Source organism: Acomys minous, assembly GCF_964271855.1.
Source record: "Acomys minous genome assembly, chromosome: 7".
NCBI lineage: Eukaryota > Metazoa > Chordata > Mammalia > Rodentia > Muridae > Acomys > Acomys minous.
In genome coordinates this window covers 64,167,911-64,191,524 of record NC_140488.1, presented here as the reverse complement: position 1 = coordinate 64,191,524, position 23,614 = coordinate 64,167,911, and the positions used below count along the sequence as shown (strand labels likewise).

At 31.9% G+C, this 23,614-nt stretch overlaps 1 protein-coding gene across 2 annotated transcripts in view; it reads left to right on the top strand.

Annotated features, from left to right (window-relative positions):
- The window catches only part of DACH2 (dachshund family transcription factor 2), a 519,808-nt gene that overhangs the window by 403,057 nt on the left and 93,137 nt on the right, over nt 1-23,614 (top strand). For both annotated transcript variants that reach the window (XM_084788790.1, XM_084788789.1), the window contains exon 6: nt 12,162-12,334. In XM_084788790.1, the coding sequence (XP_084644916.1) occupies nt 12,162-12,334 (173 nt within the window). The remainder of the gene's footprint in view (nt 1-12,161; nt 12,335-23,614) is intronic.

Below are 23,614 nucleotides of genomic sequence, written 5' to 3'. Positions count from 1 at the left end.
TAAATAGTAGCCATTTTACAGATCCTCAATACAAACCCATTAAAAACCCCAACAGAATTCTTATAGAAACACACACACACACACACACACACACACACACACACACACACACACACACACAAAGGATGGCTAAAATAGTCCTGAATAATAAATAAATATCACCATCCATAACTTCAAAATATATTACAGAGCTATAATAATAAAATCAGCAACCATATTGTAACGAAAAAAGGACATTGATCAATAGAATCAGAATGAACAAAAAGACATTAATCCACATAATTTTGGATACCTGATTTTTGATAAAGAAACAAAAATAAACACTAGAGAAAAAGCAGTATTTTCAATGAATAGTACTGCTCAAAGTGATAGCCCATATGTAGAAGAACCAAAATATGTCTATACTTATCACCCTGAACAAAATTCAACTTCAAATGGATCAAAGACATCAACATAAAACCAGATAGACTAAATCTGAAAGAAAAGAAAGTGGAGAATAGTCTTGAACTCATTGGCACAGGAAAAGACTTTCTGAGAGAACACTACTAGCAAAGTCACTGAGATTAACAATAAATGGGATCTCATAAAAATGACAAGCACATAGCAAAGGACAATATCTTTCAGACAAAGTGGCAGTTTACAGAATGAAATTATTTTACCAGCTCCAAATCTGATAGAAAATTAATATCCAAGCTATACAAAGAAAGCAAAGAACTAGATATCAAGAAAAATAACACAAATGAAAATGGAGTACAGAACTAAACAGAGAATTCTGAAAAATGGAAGGTTAAATGTCTGTGAGACACTTAAAGAAATGATCAACAACACCATCCATAATGGAAATGTAAATCAAAACTACTTTGCGATTTTATCTTACACCTGTCAGAATGACTAAGATCAGTAATACAAATGACAGTTCATGATGGCAAAGACACAGAGCAAGGAGAAATACTCATCATTTGCTGGTTTGAATGCAAACTTGTAAAACCTCTAAGGAAATCAACATAGTGGTTCTTCCTGAAGCTGAGAATAGACCTATGTCAAGATCCAGCTGTACCACTCTTAGACAAATACCAAATACCCAAATACCCAAACAAAGCTTCATCCTACCTCAAAGACACTTGTTCAAACAAGTACATTGCTATTCTCTATATACTATCCAGAAATTAGGAATTTCATATTTCTCAACTGATGAATGGATTAAGAAAATGTGATGCACCACACAAGAGAATATTAGACATCTAAAAAGTGAAATCATGAAATTCAAAAGTAAATTTATAGATATAGAAAAATCATCCTGTGTGAGGTAACTCAAACCCAGAAAGAAAAACATGATGTATATCCACCTATACGTAGATATTAGCTTTTAAGTAAGTGATAACCAAGCTACAACACATACAATTTTAGAGATTAGATATACAGTAATGGACTGAGGGGTGAAAGGCTCAGATAGATGACCCTAGGGAATAAAAATATGATAGTTAGGATGGTATTGGAGTGGGGCTGGTATGGGAATATCAAGTAGGGAGATAAAGGGAAGAAGTATAAGGCAGGGAATATGAGGAGACAGTGCAAAGGGCCATTGAAAAGCAGTATGAAAACCTAATGCAGTATATCTTCATAAAATACATATGTATATGAAGGTGATCTAAATGAAATTGCCAAATAAGTGGGAATAGAGTCCCAACTGAAGATTTCTTGTCACCATATGATGCTTCCAGTACTAGAATTGAGTTTCATCTAATTGATTTGTTGGCTAAAGTGTTCCACTAGAATTTCCAAACAATTCAGGCTACTACCAGGACTATAGATTGCTCTCCATAAATTAATGACAACACTCATACAACTCATTGAACATGGAGAAATTGAGCTGGTGCCTGAAGAGAGCCTTCACCCTTGTGTGCTAGTATCTTTGATACAGGAAGGTAGGCACACTACAAGTTACCAAAAGAAAAACAAACATCAAAACAGCAATAAACGCCTTGAGTTACAGTGGTGACTTCTCTGCAAGCTATACTAGGGTAATGGTGGTACAAAATGTGTACGAGAAACCAACCACCAACATCTCTACAATTTTAGGCAAGGCCCACTACATGAAATGGAACCCATACCTGATTCTACTCAGATAACCAAGAATGTGAAACTAGATAGCCTGAAGACTAAGGGTAAGACCAAATACCACTTGTATAAAACGACAAAAATTCATAGCAATTAAATGAGTCCTAGTGACATTCTGTTATATTCATATATCAGTGCCTTACTCAGCCATCATCAATCAGAGAAGCTGCTTCATGTGGCAGATGGGACCAAACACAGACCCACAGGCAACAGGCAGTTAAGAAACCTTGGAATACAAAGCAGATATCCCCACCTAATCTAACCCCTCATGCCTCAGGGAACCCTGTGGAAGAGGAAGCAGAGTGTCCTTTGCAAATTTATGCTTTTGTGGCTTAGAATTTAGTGTTTTTATGGGATTCCAGAGTGTATAAAAGTCTCTCTCTGCATCTATATCTGTTTCTTGTACATTTTCTTGGACTCTTTTCCTTCTGTTTCACCTATTGTTACTTAATAGTTTTTGTTTTATCATATTATATTTTATATTATATAATATTATTAAGAAACCTAACTTAAAAAGAAAACTGAGGATGTAGTTACAAAAGATATAGTAGTATAGAAAGGATAATACATAAGAAAACATAAACAACAAAAAAGAAAAACTGTTTGAATTTATAATGATTGTTGTCATTCTTGTTGGCTGTGTGAAACTGGGAGAGTGGAGCCAAAAATTAGACAGACAAAAGTCTCATGAAATTGCCAACTTTATTCAGGGCATCAGACAATTTATATTCTGAGGGTTAGGCAAAGTCATATAAGCAAAGTTCATTTGAGTTCAAGTTGTATACATCCAAAGACAAGGTCACATGTGTTTAGACTGTATATAGTCAAGAGGAAAACTTGTTCTTGGAAACAGTATTATGAATAATAAAGGATTAGATAATGTATAATCTAAAGTAAACTTTCTTCAATTTATTACACCTGGGAGCTGAAAAAAAATCATTCCAAGTACAACCCATATTATAAGGAACAGAGGTGAGAATACTTTTGTTACTTGGAGTTTTCTCACACCCTCTCAGAAATCTCCTAAGACTGGCTTCATTCATGGACCATATTTGAACAAGTAATAGAATGTTTCTAAAATCAATGGGAGAGAAAGAAAATATGTCAAAGTATCTCAAAGTGCGCTACTATGTAAAATAACAAAGCATTCTATTAGTCTGCATATCATTAATACTGTAGAAAACCAAGGCAGAGAAACTGCTAGAAGATAATAGAAGAAGTGGGAATATTTCCTTCTCGAGAAGTAAACTAAGAAATACATTGAATGCCTCTCTAAAACTTAGATGAACACGGAGTTCCATGAGTTATCAGAGTACTAAAAGAGTAAGCAATAATGTAAAATTCAGTAAAAAACAAATCATAGTTCTATAACGAAACTGTAAGAATGTAACACTATGGTCACAGACCTGATATGCAAAAATGTGTGGTGGATGGTAATTCAGAAAGAAGGCAAATTATATATCTGGAACATTATGAAATCAGTAAAATAACAAATATTTTTCTTATTCTTAATTGAATAAAATAGTCTGTTCATAAAAATAGCTAATTTGGTGACTAACCCTTGCAGATAAGTGAAATAAGTTATACTAGGAGAGATCTTAAAATACTCCTTTTTGTATTACACTTGCTCTATCCAAATATTTATGTGGTAATGTTTTAAGTTACGTTCACAGGAGTGCTAAATCTACATGAAATCCTCCTTGGAGATGGGCCAGTTTATCTAAATGCAAGCCATTAGCAATAAATACAAGCACATATGAGCAACAATAAATGTACTCAGCAGAATATATTTATAGAAGTGTGTGTGTTGTGTAATTTAAACCAAATAGTTCATAGATTTGAGAGAGAATGGAAAGATGTGGGAAGAGTTGGAGAGGAGAGAGAGGACTGAAAATTATATAAATACAGAACTTATATATGAAATTCTCAAAAAATCCATTAAATTTAAAGTAGACTAAGAAAAATACTAAAGTTAACACTAATTGTCATAAGAAGAAGGGGACAGACTAGGGATAGAGAAATAAAAATGTCATAAAGTGTATATAAATTTTTCCATTAAAAGCTAAGAAGGCATCAAAAGAGGGAGATGGGGTAAAGGAGACTAAGAAAACATGAAAACAACAAATAAAAGCAAATGTAGAACCTACTTAAATTAGTTTAACAACTACTTTTCTTAGAAATTATCTGAATTGGCCAATTAAGTGCTATGAACTGATTCTTGTGTCCCAATAGCATCAATCATGAATGCTTTTTGCTTTCACTTAAAGATGAACTTGTTCCTTTAGAAATCATGTACTTATTGAGCAAATGCAGCAAAAACTAACAGCAGCCATAAACATTACAAAACAAAGTAAGAAAGGATAACAAAAAAGAAACAAATAATACTTCCTAAAAGAAACTCATTTAAAATATTAATATAGATTTATTTAGTAATTACAAGGAAAGAGTAATAACTACCATGCTGAAGTAGTCCAAAGAAAAGCTGGAGTAACTACATTAATTTCCAACTTCAGAGGAATAAAATACAATTATCAATTTCTTTTCAAATGGCATGACATCTTCAAGTCCTTGTAATGAATAACAGTGTTAAATTATGTGAGAAAACTGGTATAACTTAAAGGAGATGAATGAATCTACTTTTGGATCCTTTATCACATACCTAGATGTAATTGATATAGCTAGAAAAAAGGCACAATTAACCTGAGTGAAACAATTAAACAACTGAATCTATTAGACACTTTAAATTACTTTATCTAATAACAGAATAAAATATTTTCTTAAATTCACATGGGAAAACACCAAGATAATATCATTATGGGCCATAAAGTCAACATTGACAAATGTAAAGAAATATAATCTTATAAAATGCATCATTTTCAGGAAACAGTGTCTATTGCATGTGAACAGCTACTTATATAGTGGAAGACTTTCAACTCTGATTGGTTAGCACATTATCTCAGATTGGACTTTGAGAACTGCTCCCATCAGGGTCTCTATGCCAAAAAAAGCATAGTAAAGAAGATGTGGATAGTGTTACTGGCTACTCAGGCTAGCTACTTCAGAATTCAGTGTTCTGACTTCTGGGAATATTTGGAAGCATGATGTGCCATGTTTCTTATTTAGAACAATGTACCAGGAAGACTGACAACCCGGTCATTTTCCCCCACAGAGAAATAAATCCAAAGTAATTTAAAAACAGTCAATTGATAACATTGTACTAGTTGAAGAAATTAAAAACAGAAATTTAGTTTAATGAATAATAGAAGAGAAAGCTGGTCATTTAACAAAATCAATGACACTTAAAGACCTCTCAGCATATTGAGAAAAAGAAGGAGGACATGTTATTCTAATATCAGAAGCAGGATCATCAGTACTGATCTCATGTATATTAATAAGGTAATTGAAAAATTCTGTGAACTATCAAATATTTTATACTATAGATAAAACTTCTGTAAAGATATACCTTATCAATTCTACAACAAGAAGGACTGAATAATCTCAAAGTTATACATGATACATTAAAGGAATTTAATATATAATCATTATACAATATATTAATATATATTAGTAATCTTACAAAACATAGAATACTAGGTCAAGATGTATTCATGGGAGAATATTAAATTTACAGCAGGTATCTATAATCTCTTCTAAAATATAGAACTTGAAAAGGCATTCTAACATACTCTATGAGGTCAGCCAGCATTGGTCATGTGTCAAAATCAAACAATAACATCACAATAAAAAGGAACTACAGCTCAATATGTTTGAATGAAATGCAAAACTCTTCAATAACATATAAAATTTTAACTAGAAACTTAAAATTATATTTATTTTGTAAAATGAACATCTTTTCCAAAGTAACATGTTTGTCTATGGAAAAGCAGACCAACGATATCATTATGTCTTTAAACTAATAAAGCAAGATTTTAGGGTTTAAAGATTAGTTTCCTATGTTCTATCAATATACTGTTTCCATTTGTAATAAAAATATGTTCTTATTCATAAACATAATAACATAAATAAAATCTATAAAAAATAAGCTACAAATCTTTGATCAAATACCCAAGATTTTATTAATGAAGTGACATTCTATGTTCATGGGTAAAAATGGCATAACATTTTAATGTCAATTCTTTCAGGCTTGAAGTGTAGATTCAATATAATCATGATTGAAATATAAGTAAATTATTTTGTCCATATTCACAAAATTATTTTTAATGTTTATACAGTATATAGATACCCAAAGTCAAAGTAGCCAATGCAATGGAAAAGACTAATGTCACCAGTGGGCTGAGAGTATTTGTGGTTTATTTGACAAATAGATCAGTAATAGAGAATAGTATATTCAAAAATGCACTTGCATAATGTCATTGGTTATTATTTAGTAAAGGAGAAAAACAGTAATGTAAAGAATAGCCGCTATAGCAAATGGCACTGAACAAATGTAAATCTACATGCAAGAATAAATCATTGAATATAAGACAAGGCCACAGAGTTTTTACAAAAATTAACTCAGACTGGATCACAGTTGTAAACAAATGTTAAAACCATTAAGGTAACAGAAGGTAGAATCACAAAACAAATTATAATATTCTTTGAATAAAGCAATATATTTTACATAGAATAACAAAGACATGACCATAATAATAAAAACAATTGATATATTGGAATTTACAGAAATTCAAATCTGCTCTGAAGAATACACAATTAAAAGAATTATAAAGAAATGTCATAGAGTTATATTTTCATAAATACTTATATGTTAAAAACTGATGAAATATATAATAATAGTTCCATAATCATGTATAAAAAAGAATTAAAACAGAAAGGGAACTGAACAGGAACATCAAGACATAAAATATAAAGGTGGAAAATAAATATATGAAACCAATTTTACATTATGTCATTGTGTATTTATAAACAAAAATGAGATTTCCTTACAAAGATATTAGAATATATAAAATCCAAAACTGCCAAACAGAAACAGCTTACAGAATTATGAGTCATCAAGAAAATGCTTCATTACTGGATGAAAAGGAAACCAGCACAATCACGTAGGAAATCATTTTTAGCATATCTTACAAACCAAATAAAGTTTTTTCTATGTGTACTAATCAATGTGAAATATGTACCAACACAAACACCTACACATTAAAATTTTAGGGTAACTTTATTTATAATTGCTAAATATTGAAAGCAACTAAGATGTACCTAAACAGGAAATGGGTCAGGCAATTTTAATAATAAATATTATGGAGCAATAAAATTAAAAACACATGACCTAGCAATACTTAAACAGACTTTAATGAGCCTTATGTATACATTTGTAAGTGCAAAACAAAGCATATGAAAGGGCTAGATAATTCATGAATCTGACTATATGATATTACAAAAATTCAAATCTGAACACAGAATAAATATTAGTAGTTGCCAGACATTAAGTAGAACAGAAAACTTACATGGAATATACAGTACATTTTTTATGTATTGGAATAATTCTGTATGATTATAAAACCATAGATGCAAAATATTATGCATTTTAATACCTACAGTGACATAGTTTAAAAAGTAAATTCTAGTATAAACTACGGAATTTGATGAATAATAATTTATAAGTAATGATATGTTGTTGGTAACAATATATAGCAGTAATATAAGATTCTAATAAGAATGTTAGCTGTTTGTTCAGGGACAGTGGGGTTACTGTATAGCATAATTTTCTGCTTATCTTTTCTGTAAACCTAAAACTTCTCTAAAAATTGTCTCAATTTTTTCAATTGAGATATAATTGCATCACTATTCCTCTTCTTTATGTGTATATGTATAAAAACATAAATACAACTTACTTAGTATGCTTTTGTTGGTAATGTATATATGGTTTCACGGATGATTACTCTGCATTGGACAACCAGTAAGGGGGTTATCCACTTGGAGAAGAATAGAACCTTTTAATAATGTAAGATTTCATTTTTAAAAATTATGTTGTGTTGTGTTAAAGGTACAATTCCAGAGATAGTCATCCACATGATGTGATGTTATAGTGAGTTACATCTGTAGAGAAATATATATAATACTGCGAGTCTAGAGTGACAAATACATACAAAAACAAAATGAGATATCAAAACTAAAAGTTCAATGATCAAAGTCAAGTAAGTTGTACATTATTCTAGTATAGAAAGTAGTCTGGAAGTCTACAAATTCTAGTGAAGAAGTAAGTGAAACAGCTTAGGAAGAACAACCTAATATTGGGAATTGATATTGAAGAAGTTGTCTGACATCAGTATAGAACTGAAATGATTTTATACAAATAAACATTAGTTTGGACAAATTCATGTCCAATTTAGAGGGGCAATTGGAATATAACTGAGGATTTTACCTTTCATGGCTATGAAGAGGTGGTGTATGCCTTTATATAAGAATTCTAGTAGTTGCTAGAATACTAATGTACAGCAGGAATGATGCTGATAATAGTTTGCATTAGCTCTGTGTGGTTAACAGGAATAAGAAAACACAGTTTGATGACTTAAAAAAATCCTCATGTTTATCTTCTTCACTATGTGACTTAAATGAACCACACTGCTATAGTATTCTGTCCTATTGATGGCCTTTAATTTAACGTTTCCAGCTTCAGCAAAAAGGCTGGCTTAAGTAATTCAATATTTGCATATACTTTGCATGTGTAACTGATATCGCAGTCACTGTTAAACTGACCTCTACTGTAAATATTAGCGTAGGGTCTAAGGAATTATAGACTGACTGACAATTAGTTATTCCAAGTCAGGATCTAAAAGTGTTACTCTTAAGACCTTCATGGTTATTTGAAATATTTGTTGAATTGTACTGTATAACTGCCAATGGACTATTACATTCTGTTTTTGGTTTTCATTTAGTTTGCATATCAATTGGACTTTAAGTATGCATACTTCTTGATGTGGCCAGATGGTGTCTGGGTGATGCTGAATATCATTTAAAAACAGGAAAAGGTTATTATAGTATTAAGGAAAATATAAACTAAAGTTTATTAAAACATTTCAGTACTGATGTTGATTCAGTAGTGACATTCAGGAAGATATTTATAACAACTTTTAATACATAGTGCAATTTTTGACTAAAATTTTGTAAATATAAACAAGAATCAAAGTCTAAGATTATTTTGAATTTGTGGAACCTTTTAATGTTATTGATGTTTGCTGTATGAAATACTACATAAATGTTTTTAGGATGAAGGTTAATTCTAATTATCATGTTACTTAACATCCCATCATCATAGATTGAAATATATTATTAGTAAGGTATATAAATACATGAACATGTGAATAATTTTGTATGACTTGAAAGTAATTTCTACTTTAAGGGAGAATTTCAACATATATGAGAGATCATGTGATCTTTATGTATCTAGTTTGTTTCAATAAGAATAATACTTTTCAGAATTACAAGCATTAGAGAGGTTGACTATGTGAATGTTTGTTGGCCATATTCAGTACATCATTATAGTGTTACTTTATATCCATAATTATATATCAATGCTTATATATCAATTTATTATTAAATATATAAAAAGGAATCTTGGAAAAAATAACTTCCAATAACTTGTTTCATATTATGTAGAAATATAATATAAAGAACTTGTCTATTGAATTTAATGCATATTTTTACTATTCTTTTGAGACAAAAATAAAATATAGTAGAGAAGGGCATTTTTATGTCAATGGTGTTAATTTTGTGCTGATGATAATCTAATACTCCCAAGAAAAATTTTTATAGGTAGTACATTCCTGTGATAAATTGTTTCTAAAATGTATTTATATGCTATAAGCCAATATGGAGAGTGACTTTTAATGTGTCTTATTCAGCATATGGTCATAAGGAGTACAAAAACCTTCCCTTTCTTGATTTTTATGTATAATTTACATTTCTAGGCTTTTTTTAGCCCTTGGGCAACTCTCATGACTGCACTTCATGGCTGTCTCAACAGAAACAATGGAGACGGGTGTATTTATTATTTAGGAAGATTTTAAAATTGCAATGGTCACTTGAATATTGTAAGAGCTTACAATCCACACTTGTGTTTTTATTATTTTTCTGCTTTCAGTGGTTCCCAACAGCTTAAAATCCACCATCACAATTGAATTCAGGAAATAGATCTCAAATAACAGACTTTTTCCAATCATCTTCTAATTAAGTTGGATTTCATATTAAAATTTTATGTGAAACACACACATTCACATAGTGGAAGAAAACTATTTCCTAAATCATATGTTTGAGTGATACTATTACCACTACTAATTTTTGATAAATTAGATATCAGTATCATCTGAAAACACTCCTTGTTCCCTTTTATTATGAAATGAAATAAAAGAAAAAAATGAATGTTTTATAGTGAGGAAAAGTTGGCTATTTTTTTGTTGTAAGTGGGATCAATATGAGTGCTGCCCATAATATTTTTATATCCCATAGTAAATTACAAAAAGTAGGTAATATGGTTTTATAACATATGGGGAGATAGAGAGATCCAGAGGGTCCTAGAACCCTACAAGAAGAACATTATGATGGGCAGATCTGGGCCCAGGGGTCCTGCTTAAACTATGACAGGAGCCAAGGACAATACGTGCAGTAAACTTCAGACCTCTACCCAGATCTAGCCAATGGACAGGACATTCTTCACAGTTGAGCGGAGAGTGGGCACTGACTTTCACATGAACTCTGGTGCCCCATATTTGACCACGTCCCCTGGATGGGGAGGCCTCGTGGCACTCAGAGGAAGGATAGCAGGCTATCAAGAAGAGACTTGATACCCTATGAGCATATACTGGGGGAGGAGGTCCCCCTCAGTCACAGTCATAGGGGAAGGGAGCAAGGGGAAAATGGGAGGGAGGGAGGAATGGGAGGATATAAGGGATGGGATAACCATTGAGATGTAATATGAATAAATTAATAAAATATATTAAAAAAGAATCATGGTTTTTGAGTTCTGTCCAAAATAAGAAGACACTGTAGAATAAAATAAAGTACATTTTAAAGTGCTAGCATTCACATGGTTAGTCTAATTTTATCTTACATCTGCCTAAAGATACTATTTTAGTTTGCAATATTTTACCTAATGGCATGTCTGTGATTATCACAAGTAGAATGTATAATAGTTATGAGAGGCTGAAGACGAGGCTCCAACATTATAGAGAGTGTTGGGTGACTGTTTATGCATTAAACTGCCTCAGTCATATTTTCATTTTGGAAGCTGCTAACCTGAACTCTGGGTTCACTCAAGTATTTAAGTTTTATCCCTTCTCAAGTCTCTGATAGATTTAAAGACCAGATAGTTTAGTTTTTCAATTAAGCTTAGTAGGTTAGGGGTTAAGATGTATTTAGATCAAGATAGATGTTTTAAATTAATAGAGATGACATATGATAGATATTAATCTCCATTCAGAAATTTATTCCCAACAAGATAAGAAAGATGTTTACTTCAAGTTTGCCAAATACGAATAGCTAAATCACTATGAATGTAACATTTATATAATTCTTGGTTGTCTCGTGGTTCTTCCTGCTATATGTAGTTTATTTTACCCATGTGTAATAAATTAAATGTATATATTAAAAAAGAAACATAATAAAAATATTAAATAAAAATGAGTCATTCTTTTTGATATCTAAGATATATGAAAATATTTTCACTTGGAAGAGAAATCATTAATTCCCTGGTAATATGCTATTAAAATGGAAAGCATGTTGGTATTTTAGCATAATACTTATACTTTATTAATATTTAAAATTGGAGTTATAAGCATTCTTTTTATTAAATTATTATTTTCTTTAATAATTTGAATCTGTTTATTGTCTTACTAACTTACCCATTGAATCTGTTAAGAAAAGTGACATAACAGAAACTATGGAAGATACTATTGGTAGTATTGATGGCCCTAATGTTACTATTGTACAATAAAACAATTTTAAAATGCTAATACTAATGTACAAAAATGCTTTTACAAATCTTCCTAGTGCCATTGTGTAAAAACTTTAATGTGCACTGTCTTTTTTAGGTCTTGATTTGCCTTTTATGATGATGCCTCATCCCCTACTTCCAGTCAGCTTACCTCCTGCATCAGTTGCCATGGCAATGAATCAGATGAATCATCTCAATACTATTGCCAACATGGCTGCTGCAGCCCAGATTCATAGTCCACTCTCCAGAGCTGGTGCCTCTGTTATAAAGGTAAGGATCAATATTTTGAAGAAGATAAAGATATTAATTACATACCAACTTTCATAAATATCAGCAGTACCACCAAATCTTCAGTAATAACATATTTATCATTGACTCCATTATTAGGCAGTGTCTTTGAGTCTGGTTTCTGACTAGGCTTGACTGGCTTTATTGTTTAGGTTTGCTTTCTTTATAATGCCATGGATGTCTCTTTTATTCAAGTGTTGTTTCTCAAAATCAAGTACACTGTATATAGGATGTGCTGTCACACTAAATACAAGGACAATGGTTATATAAAACACATTCCTATTTGTGAGATGGGTTGATGCAACACTTGTTATCTTTTTGAAGTTTGAGTAAAAATTTAAAAAGTATTCTTTACTGTATAGCATTTATACTCAGACAGGCTGTGGTACAAAATCTAGTTTGCCACTGATTGATTGAATGGCCTGAAATTTGATACTTTCCACTCCTGAATGTGTTGTAAAATAAGAGTCACAGCAATTTTCTATCCTATTTATACACTGGCTAACTAGAGATAATATGAACTAAGTAGTTGTAAAAATCTATAGACCATACCGGGGGAAATGGCTCAGTTGATGGAGCACTTACAAAGTTGTGACAACGTTCTTATGTTTCAAATAGCAAATAAACTCACTTACCATTATGTATTTTATTTTGTTAAATAGATGACATAAGAGTCTATAAGATGTCAGAAGAAGAGTCAAACATTCAAATACATTAATTATTTCCTTCTTCTCTTCATTTATTGAAAAAATATTTTGCCCTTCATATACATCAAAAAATAAGGGAAAATGATAAGATATGCTCTCTTACTTGCAAGAGCTTAAAACATAAATATGTGGTAAATGAGCTCTCAAAACTTGTATTAAGAAGACAAAATAATATATATGTGAGTCACCAAATATTAGAGGAATTCAAAGGAGAGGTAGATGAGAACAAGCTTGGAGAAGAAGTGTCTTGATATCAGGAAATTCATTAGAGTTGATTGACTTCAACTTGACAAGTTATCTATTTTATGTAGTCTCATATACTTTAGTGGTCAAGTGGAAGTATTCTACTTTTTTTGAATATTTTCACATAGTTCTGACTGAGAATTACGGTCACTTTAAAAAAATAAATTTCCTGAAGTCATTACTTAAGAAGATGGAATAGGACTCCGGAGAGCTGGCTCAGTGGTTTAGAGCACTAGCAGTTCTTGCAGAGAAAGAGAGGACCTGGTTTAGTACCTAGCACTCACACTGAAGCACTCACCACCTTTGTGAATCTATCAGGGGTGACACATGCTTTTAATTCCAGCACTCAGGAGGCAGAGGCAGAAGAATCTCTGAGTTTGAGGCTGACCTGATCTACAGAGTGATTTCCAGGATTGCTAGGTCTGTTAGACAGAGAAACCATGTATCAAAGAACCAAAAAATAAGGAAGGAAATGAAGAATTAACAAACAATGAAAGAAATAAAGAAAGAAAGGAGGTAGTGAGGGAGGGAGGGAGGGATGGAGGAACGGAAGGAAGGGAGGGAGAGAAGGATGAAAGAAGGAAGGAAGGAAGGAAGGAAGGAAGGAAGGAAGGAAGAAAGGAAGGAAGATATAAACCTCACAAAAAGTTAGGAAATTTTATTTAAAAAACTGAAAAGTTAAAATATGAAACCATTCCTGTGATACTTAATTGTAAGAAAGTAAATTTTGAAGTTGCATCTTCATTTTAAAATAAGTTGCTTCAAAAGAGGTTAATTGTGATGCACAGTCTCAAAGTTCAATCTATTAAACTGTGTGGGCATTGAACAAGCATACATATTGAGAAATTTTATTATAATCATACTTGAGGGACATAGAAACTATTAGAAGAAAACTACATTTTTTCATTTAGATTCATATAATACTTTTGCCAGAAGTTTAAAAGAATCTATTTAAATAAATTTTGCTTATTCTTTTTGCAGAAGGACTGAATTAAACTCATTATTTCTTCAAACCTCTACATAATGACAAATACTAACATTTTTATGCAGAAATTAATGTGCTAAGTATGAAAAGTTGCTTCTCTATGAATAATTTGCTTTGTATTATGGAATGTCACTGAGTCTTGCTTCATGAAAATTTCTTGGTTTATTAATTAATAACATCTATTTACCTTTTTAAAAAGGTTACTCTTCTCTCATATACTACATCCTGATTGCAGTTTTCCTGCCCCCACTCCTCCCAGCTCCTCTCCCTACACCCACCTGCCCTATGCTCCAGATATACTTCTCCTCAGTTTTTCTTCAGAAAAGAGCAGGCCTCTCAGGGATGTCACCCGAACATGGCATATCGAGTTGCAATATGAGTAGGCGCCTACTCTCATATTAAGGCTGGATTAAGCAATCCTACAGAAGGATAAAGGTACCCCAAACAGGCAGGAGAGTCAGAGACAGCCCTTGCTCTCACTGTTAGGAGTCCCATAGGAAGAGCAACCTATAAACCCATAACATATATGTAGATTCATACAGGCTCCCTGATTCTTGATTCAGTCTCCATGAGACCCTGTGCTTCATGGGTACTTTATTTTATGGGTTTTCTTATGGTGTCCTTGATCTGTCTGGATCCTATAACCCTTTATGCCATTCTTCTACAGAATCAATAAAAACTATATATATATATATATATATATATATATATATATATATATATATATATATATATATATATTGATATACAAAATAAGGGACTAGAACAAGTTACAAAAAGTCAGTATGCTTAATTTTACTAAAATACACAAAATACTAAAATACAAACTACATATACTGATTTACAATTTATTCACAAATCTATGCTTATAATTTTACTAGAAATTGATTTTATGTATTTGTCTCCAATTTTCAGGTTTCTTAAAATGAACACATAAAAATTAATGAAAAATAAGCCATGAATTTGATAGTAAGGAGACTATATAAGAGAGATGGGAGGATGAAATGAAATGGAGAAATAATATAATTATTTTATGATCTCAAAAAGGGAGCATTGAAAATTATGACACACAGTCAACTGTTGTTGAGTGTATCTTTCCAGAATATCTGCATTATTTTCATATTGTTACATTATATGTTTGGTAGTATTATCCAATACTGTTCCTGACAGTCACCTCTCTCAGAAGCAACAACAAAAACAACCCCCCCAAAAAAACATATATATATGACAAGTCAATTTCTGTAAAACACAAATATTCTTATTAGGATTAATTCCATGCTCCCACAAGTAGAAGAACTAAATCACAAAATTACAGATTATTTAACATTGACCTGGGAAGCATAGACTCCAACAGAACACATTTTACAGTTAACATTTGTGTTAAAGCATTACAAAAGAATATGAAATATTTTGCAAAATTACACCTATATGTTAATTTCCTGTATGTTCTTTAAGCTAAGCAAAACCAATTTTTTCCAACCAGTTTACCTATCTATTTGTATTCCTTCAGGAGAACAGAACAAATGTAAATTGTGGGAAATCTTAAAAAAAGTAATAAGCAGTTTGATTATGAATTTAATTTATACCTAGGTCTTTAATACTGAATGATCTCATAATTGAAGATAGTCGGACATAAATCGATTTGACCCATTTTCTTCAGTTTATATAAATATTCTTCCCACTGTAGTGTGAAAAAGGTTTCTTTCATCCCAAATGGAAAAGGAAAATCATATATGCTTTTTGAGGTCTTAGACATATGAAGAAGAATTCATTTATTGTTTTTGAAAGATTTCCTCACTTACATGCTATTGTTATTTTTTAAACAATTTTGGCTATGTAGAATAATCCTACAGTATCATACTGTATGCCTGAAATAGTGGATACTTGCTACATGTTGCTATTTCAATTTTAATTGATTAAGCAAAATGAATTCCATGATTCCACAGTTGCCATTAGTCAAATTTCAATTACTCAACAACAACATGTTCTTTGTGGTTAATATAATATGCAATAAAAGTAAGATTTCTGTCATTGCAGTAACTTTTATTGGGTTGAATTATATTAAATATTGTAGTTGAAAAGTACCAAGTCATCAGCTATCTTTCAAAAATGAACAATAAGCCTATTTAAATATCAGCCCAGGAGGCCTGATGAGATTGTGAAGTGACTAGGTGTATTTTTTGCTAAGTCTCATAACCTAAGTTCAGTGTCCAAGAACTACATGCTGTAAGGAAAGAAACAACTCTCTTAGGTGGTCCTCTGACCTCTATACATGTTCTGTCTACCCCCTATAAATGAATGAATGAATAAAATGAATAAATGATTAAAAATGCTTTAAAAGAAATACATCTCAACCCTGTTTATTTCAACTAGTCCTGTGGTAGCTCAGAAGAGATTAGTCATTGTTGAGTATTACTATTATTTTTATTCTTGTCAATTTGAATACAGACTAAACATAATTCAGTGATTTAGCAATTTATCTGAATTATTTATTTTATGTGCATTGATGTCTTGCCAATATGTATGTGTATGTGAGCAGTAGGCACTTATATTCTAATACTGTTATGAATACAATAACAGTGACAATCACTTCAGCTCTTTCCTTGGCCAATAGTTTTTTTAAGTATGTTTTATAATTTCATACACATAAAATGTGTGTGTTGATCATATCCAACTTCTGTTCCACCAATTCCTCAAAGATTCCCTAAACCATGTCCTCTTCAAATTTCATGCCCTCTTTAAAAAAAAAAAAACTACTGCGTCTGAGTATTTCTTTGTATATTTGCTTGAGATTTGGACCATCTACTACAGCATGGGAAACCTACCAAAGACCACATCCCTAAAGAAAATTGACTCTCCTTTCCTCAGAAGCCATTAGCTCCCAATATCATAGTAGATAGGCATTAGGGATTCAAGAGACTCTTCTCTAGGATCTAATTTTATAGGCTCTATCTTATGAAGGCAACTATAACTGTTTTGAATCCATGAGGTAACAGCCCTGCCATGTCCAGAAGACAGTGCTATTCAGCAGTCTTCTTCGACTTCTGGCTATTTCAATACTTCTGCCTCATCTTCCATAATTTTAACTGAGTCTTCAGTGATGGTGTTGGTAAAAACATAAGTTAAATTTTGGCTGAGCATTCCAAAGACATGTATTTTCCACACTTTCACCAATTGTTTCAGTATTAATCACCATCCACTGCAAGACTTTTCTTTGGTGAGGACTGAGAGCTATACTAATTTATGGATGCAAAGTTAAATGTTTAGAAAACAGTTGGATACTATATATCCATTGAGAAAAATGGTGTTTTTCTTAAAGTGATCTGTCCCTGGTTTACTTAATACCTCTGTGGCTTCTGGAAGTGTCTTTTCCAACCTTTACAGAATAATTATTATCAAACAGTTCAGCTTCTTATACTCTTATGCCAGATGCCTTTTCAAATATTTAACACACTTACCAATTTACTTTCAATGTAATTAAACTTTTCACAGGAGGTATGGGGGAGACTTATGAAGTGTAACTACCATCCAATTCAAGCAAGTTCTAGTTGATATCATGTGTCATCAACTGAGATAGTAAATAAACACATCAACATGATCTAATACAGCACAAAAATATTCCATAACTTGTATAAATTGTTCATTAAAAGAGTAATAGTATTATGTATAGCAATGTGAATGACAGGCCTTATCATATTAAGCTCTCTATAATCTGTAATCATTTTTCATGAATCACCCAGCTTTCTTATCCTGGGGTGCTGCTATGTGGCCTCTTTCATATGCCTATGTCCAATTATGATGTGCTCAATGGGGCCTGCTCAAGCTGCTTGGCTTGGCACAGGGCCTAGAGGCAATGAGCTAATTCTCCTGCCTGCTGTGGCTGTCACTGTCATGAAATCTTGGATCTGACAGAGTATGAGATTCAGCAGTGGCTCAAACTGGAACTTCTCCTTCAGATATAATTTCTAAGAGTTTCATGTGCTGAATGCACAATCCAAGTATACCTTTCAGAAGTAGAAAATGAACAAAGCTTACTGTATTTACTTATTTGTAAATGGGACAATATTTTTATTTAAAATTTTTACTGTTCTACCATTTACAACATTTATGAACTATTATTTAGTTATAAATTCTTATTGATGTTTAATAGCACAGAATTTTTCTTTCTATAATCTTTTCACTAACTCCAGCTCAACGCAAGTCATGCCATATTTATTTTTCAGTGATCCAGACAAACCCTGTTGCATGGCTTTCTATCTATCTTTCATTCATTCATTCATTCATTTGTTCTTCCTTGCTTCCTTTCTCCCTTCTTTTCTTTCGATCATTCTTCTCTTTCTTTTCTTCTTTTCTCTTTCTTTCTTTCTTTCTTTCTTTCTTTCTTTCTTTCTTTCTTTCTTTCCTTCCTTTTGATTTCCTTAGCACATTATGTAGACAAATTACATGTAAGGGTAATTCACTTAGGTTTATCAAATGCTCTCATTCCTCTAATAATGATCATGCCCTGCCATTGGGATCAAGAAAGCCACTAAAGCACTCCCTAGGATCTTGTTCAATTAACTTCTTTCTTAACTGTCTTGCTTACACATTCCTATCAGGCTTAGTGACCTGAGCATAAATGCTGCCTCTCTCATACCCAGTTCTCAAAATAATATCTATCTTCATTCCCTGACATTCACTAATATTCAGCAAATACTAACCAAATATCCCTAATGACTCATGTTAGCCACTCCATCAGGGACTTGTTTCCCTTGTATTGCCTCAGATTATGAATCCTTTGTATTTAGTGAGGAATAAGTAGTTACATTACTTCATTTCCAAGGTTAAGTCTATCAGCCTCCATGCCCTAGGCCATGGCAGACTCTTTCATTGTCAATTTAAAAATGCTTCCCAATTCAAGGAGTTCAGATGTGGAAGACTCCCTGTATTGGATTTTCCTGTACTGAGCCATTTTTAAGGACCCTCATTGTATATTCAATAATTAGTTGCTCATTCTTCTATTATATATGTCATACATGAGGGGAATTGTACATTTCTACTATGACCTCTATTTACTATCCACTTCCTATAGGGTCTAAGTTTTTGGATCTGAGGAAGAACATTAATACAGACCTAATGTGTGATCTTTTTTTACTTTTGGTACCTTGAATGTAAGATGTGACAAACTTGAAACTCTATCATCTTTTATTTTGTCTGATTTGCCTACTAAAATAGATGATAACACAGAATATGCTAATTACATGGCTCTTTTCTATTATAATTTTTCCCTTTCATCATAAGTAACTTCCAAAAAGGCTGCCATTTGAGCCTCAGTTACACATCATATTATGCAATACAGTGGTCATACAATCACAGCTGCTGCAATGTTTTACCAGCAGTCTTGTCTTATTCTTAGGGTACTGCAATGTATTCTCTAATCTGTGTTATTTGATCATTTTCAAGGCATCCTAATACTAATGTGTTAGATTACACCTATCAAGGAGGTATATAACTCCCATCATAAAAAAGATGCTATCTAGAGGTTTCTCTGAGGAACATACAGCTCTCTGATGTGCTTAATCAACACAGAAAATACAGAAACCACTGTAACAAGGAAACACACCAGCCCATACTATGTAGGGAAAGGTAGAAATGTCGAGATGGTCTAAGATGACTACCCACCTAAGGCATATAAAGACCATAGTCCTCCCATCTATCCATAATATGTTATTAAAGTTAAGAATTTAATGTTTATTAAACTTTGGGACAAGCATTCACTGTAAACAATTACCAATACAGACTTTAATTTCAATTTTCAAAAGATAAAATTTCAATCAGGTTTTGTTTTAGCTGTTCTTGTCTTTTGTGAGAAACTAGTTTGAGAGTGTTCCTATGCCAAACACATAGTAAAATTTAGTTCTGGCTCAGGTCCTTTTAGTGTCAGCTTAGTTATTAGCATTTGTAGCTAAGTAATATAAGCATAACATGAATTGAAAATTTCATTATGGTCATTAAGCTGGCAAGTATTACATATCAGTGTATGTGGCAAAATGCAAGGCCTTTCTTGCTTGAGTCTCTGGTGTCATGTATAATATTTTCTACATTTCTCAGAAGCTTGGCAATGCTTTGTACCATAGTTTTCTCTTAGAATCTAAGAAATTTAAGTAGGAAGCAGTTATCTGGCTGTTTACCAATATCATCTGCTTAGCTATGTTTCTTGTTTGGCTGAGCAGCTGGCAATTAATGAATTGATAGGAAATGGTCACAAGGCAGTGGCATTAGCATGTGAACATCTGGTATTAAAATTAGTCAACACAGGGTTTTTTTGGTGATTATTTGGATTTACTAAAAATTACTACTTAAATCTAATTCTAAGTGTTTGGTAGCAAAACAAAACTATCACTATCTTTTAGGCCATGAGATGAAGATACACCGGACATAAATGGAGAGTTGTTTGTCTTTGTTTATTTGTTTGGGTGGGTGGCAGATTTCCAAGTCCACAACATAATTTAGAAGCAAGCATTTTCTATTGAATATGCATTCTGCCACTCGAGTCTATTTACATACTATCAAGAGATATTGCAGCTGATTCTCTTAATCTGTCATCCTCTTCCAAGATAAGTTGATCACATAAAAGAGGTGAGAGGGTCTTTATCTAAACATCACTAGGTTGCACATTTAGAGTGTGCATAATATTTTAGAGTTCTCATGATTGTATATTCCAGCTGCACCAATCTTACATCAATTCCAATGTGCCATATTATGTTGCCTTTTCCAATTTAAAATTGATAATTATCATTCCAAAACTGACAAAAGAAAACTCCTAATATCTAAAATATTCTTTCTTAGTGGTAAATTACTTAGCCACCTTTGGAGCTAAAAGATAAGTTATTATTTTATAAATTATTAAACACAAACGCACACACACATTCCATTTCTAGAATAGGGAAATCCATAATTACCACATTGCAGATTTTACTATTTCTCCACAATAAACTTCTAACCTGTTTTCTTCTAACTTTGTGAAAAGCGATGTACTCCTTTACATAACTTAAATTAAAAAGTTAATTTCTAATTGTGAAACAAACACATACTGAATGTTGGATTTATGTGGATTAGTAAAATATACTGATTTTTTATTACTTTAAGCTACCAGCTATCAGATATCAAATTCTACTCTAGAATCAGTGGTAAGCTAAGTAAACATCAATAATGAGCAAACCTTTTATTTATGCCCTTTTCTTTTTTACTAAAATCTGTCAAGTTTCAAGTTCATCTGCTTCTGTACAACTCTGACGACAATAGAGAAATATCATATCAACCACATAGAAAATATCAGGACAAATACATGAATAAAATACCTAACATTCAGATAATCTTCAGAAAGATACTCCTAAGTAGTGAAATGCCATTAAATCCTTTAGGAACTCATTAACAGATTTAACATTTGGAAAAGATATTACGATATGAGGTGAATTCAAATTAAATAAATAAAATAAAAGTGAACTTAAATTAAAGTCAAAAGATAAATAATATGTTACACAATTCAATTGAACACTTTACAGAATCAATTCAATAGACTACTAGAATGAAAAGTTCAACAACGTGATAGTCATTATTAAAAAATAAATGATTTATATTGCACTTGCATATAATCAAATGGCAAAGGTATCTAATTTAAACAATACATATAATTCAAACTAACTATGTAAGTTCTAGGTATAACACCATATTTCTGAAGAAGTAAAAGTAAATATTGAGATGAATTAAAATGATCTCCATAAAATCATTAATATTTTAATACTAATAAAGTAAATATTACAAGGTTTACTGTGTTAAACCTTGTAAAAACATAGTCTTCTAAGCATTTATCCTTCTTTGTCTAAAGAATCAATATAATTCCAAATGATTTATATGATATATGTCTCCTTTGACAATTTGTGATATACCTCGAAATGAAAGGAAACAGTATACTACTTATCATAGTGATGCTTTCTTTTCATTTCTAATCATTGAACTGTTACTACATGTTCGAATTGGAGTTGTGGTTAAAGATAACTTTGCTAATTGTAGAAAAATAAGAATTTGTTAGGTGCTAATATGCTGATCCCAAAAGTTCGTCTTACTTGTTTTGAATATGTACAACCATGCAGTGCTTTGCAGGGCCTATAGCTGTTTTTGATGAGATGTGAATGAAATACATGAAGAGGAACAGGATTGTAAAAGTCATAAATGACACATAAAATGAAGTCATCAATGAGTAAAAAAGGTTGGGGTTCTATATTTACAATTTTCTTTTTAAATGTCCTTATTGATTTGTTGCAAATATTGTTAACCCTGTATTTGGCAAATGGTAAGAACATTATCACTTGCATTCTCATTTGTAATAAAACAGATTAACTTGCTGTGAAATTTTAACTAGACTGAGACACAACAGTAGCCACCTAATGAACCAGAGCACATTGCAGTTAAGTATCTAAATAGATGCATACTGATTACAGGGCTGAAAAATGGTTGTGCTTATTTGCAAAGGAGAAATTGTTCACAGAACTATCATTATGTGGGAGGAAATTAACATTCTAGTTCCAAAAGAGACTTTTTTTGGAAACACTCCTAAGTGTAAATTGATACATGACATTGCACTTCTCTAAAGTGGTTTGAAATACAAATAAAATTCTGACTTTCAGAAAGCCTTAAATGTTTTTTCCTATTTTTTTTATAAATTTTGCTAAATTTGTTCTTCAACAAATTGATATATTTTTATAATGTATTCAGATTATTCTCAGACCATCCCTTTTTATCTACCTCTCATGCTGACAAGGCCTGTCCTGCCTAACTATCCACTACTTAAATTTATGTATTTTTTGTTATGGTTTGTAAGCCACTGAATTTATCCAGGACCAATTCTGTGGCCATGAGTTTAGAACTATCCAATGGAGCCTAGTAAGGCTTATTTGAAATATGGACAATTTGGTGAGTTAGCTGTGAGCACTAGTTAGCATAGCAATACTGTAGTAGTTTGGTCTACCATGATGGTGATGGAGATATTGACATTATTTGGTGAAAGTAAGTACAAGGACATGTTACAAACCCTGGCTTGTTACAAAGTGGAAGGTTAATTGAAAGGCTGAGTCATGGTATGACTTTTATGATGTCATACCATAGAATGGGGCATTGCAGTGTTGCAACTGTTTGATGGCCACCTAAATCCCTATAAGTAACCCCTCCCCCGACTCTGCAAGAAAACTCAAAATCTCATTTGTTCAGTACACTGGACTTTTAAGGAATTTCCCTTTGTTTTGACACCTGTGCCCTATCTGTAGTGAGTAAATCTTTGCATATTACCAT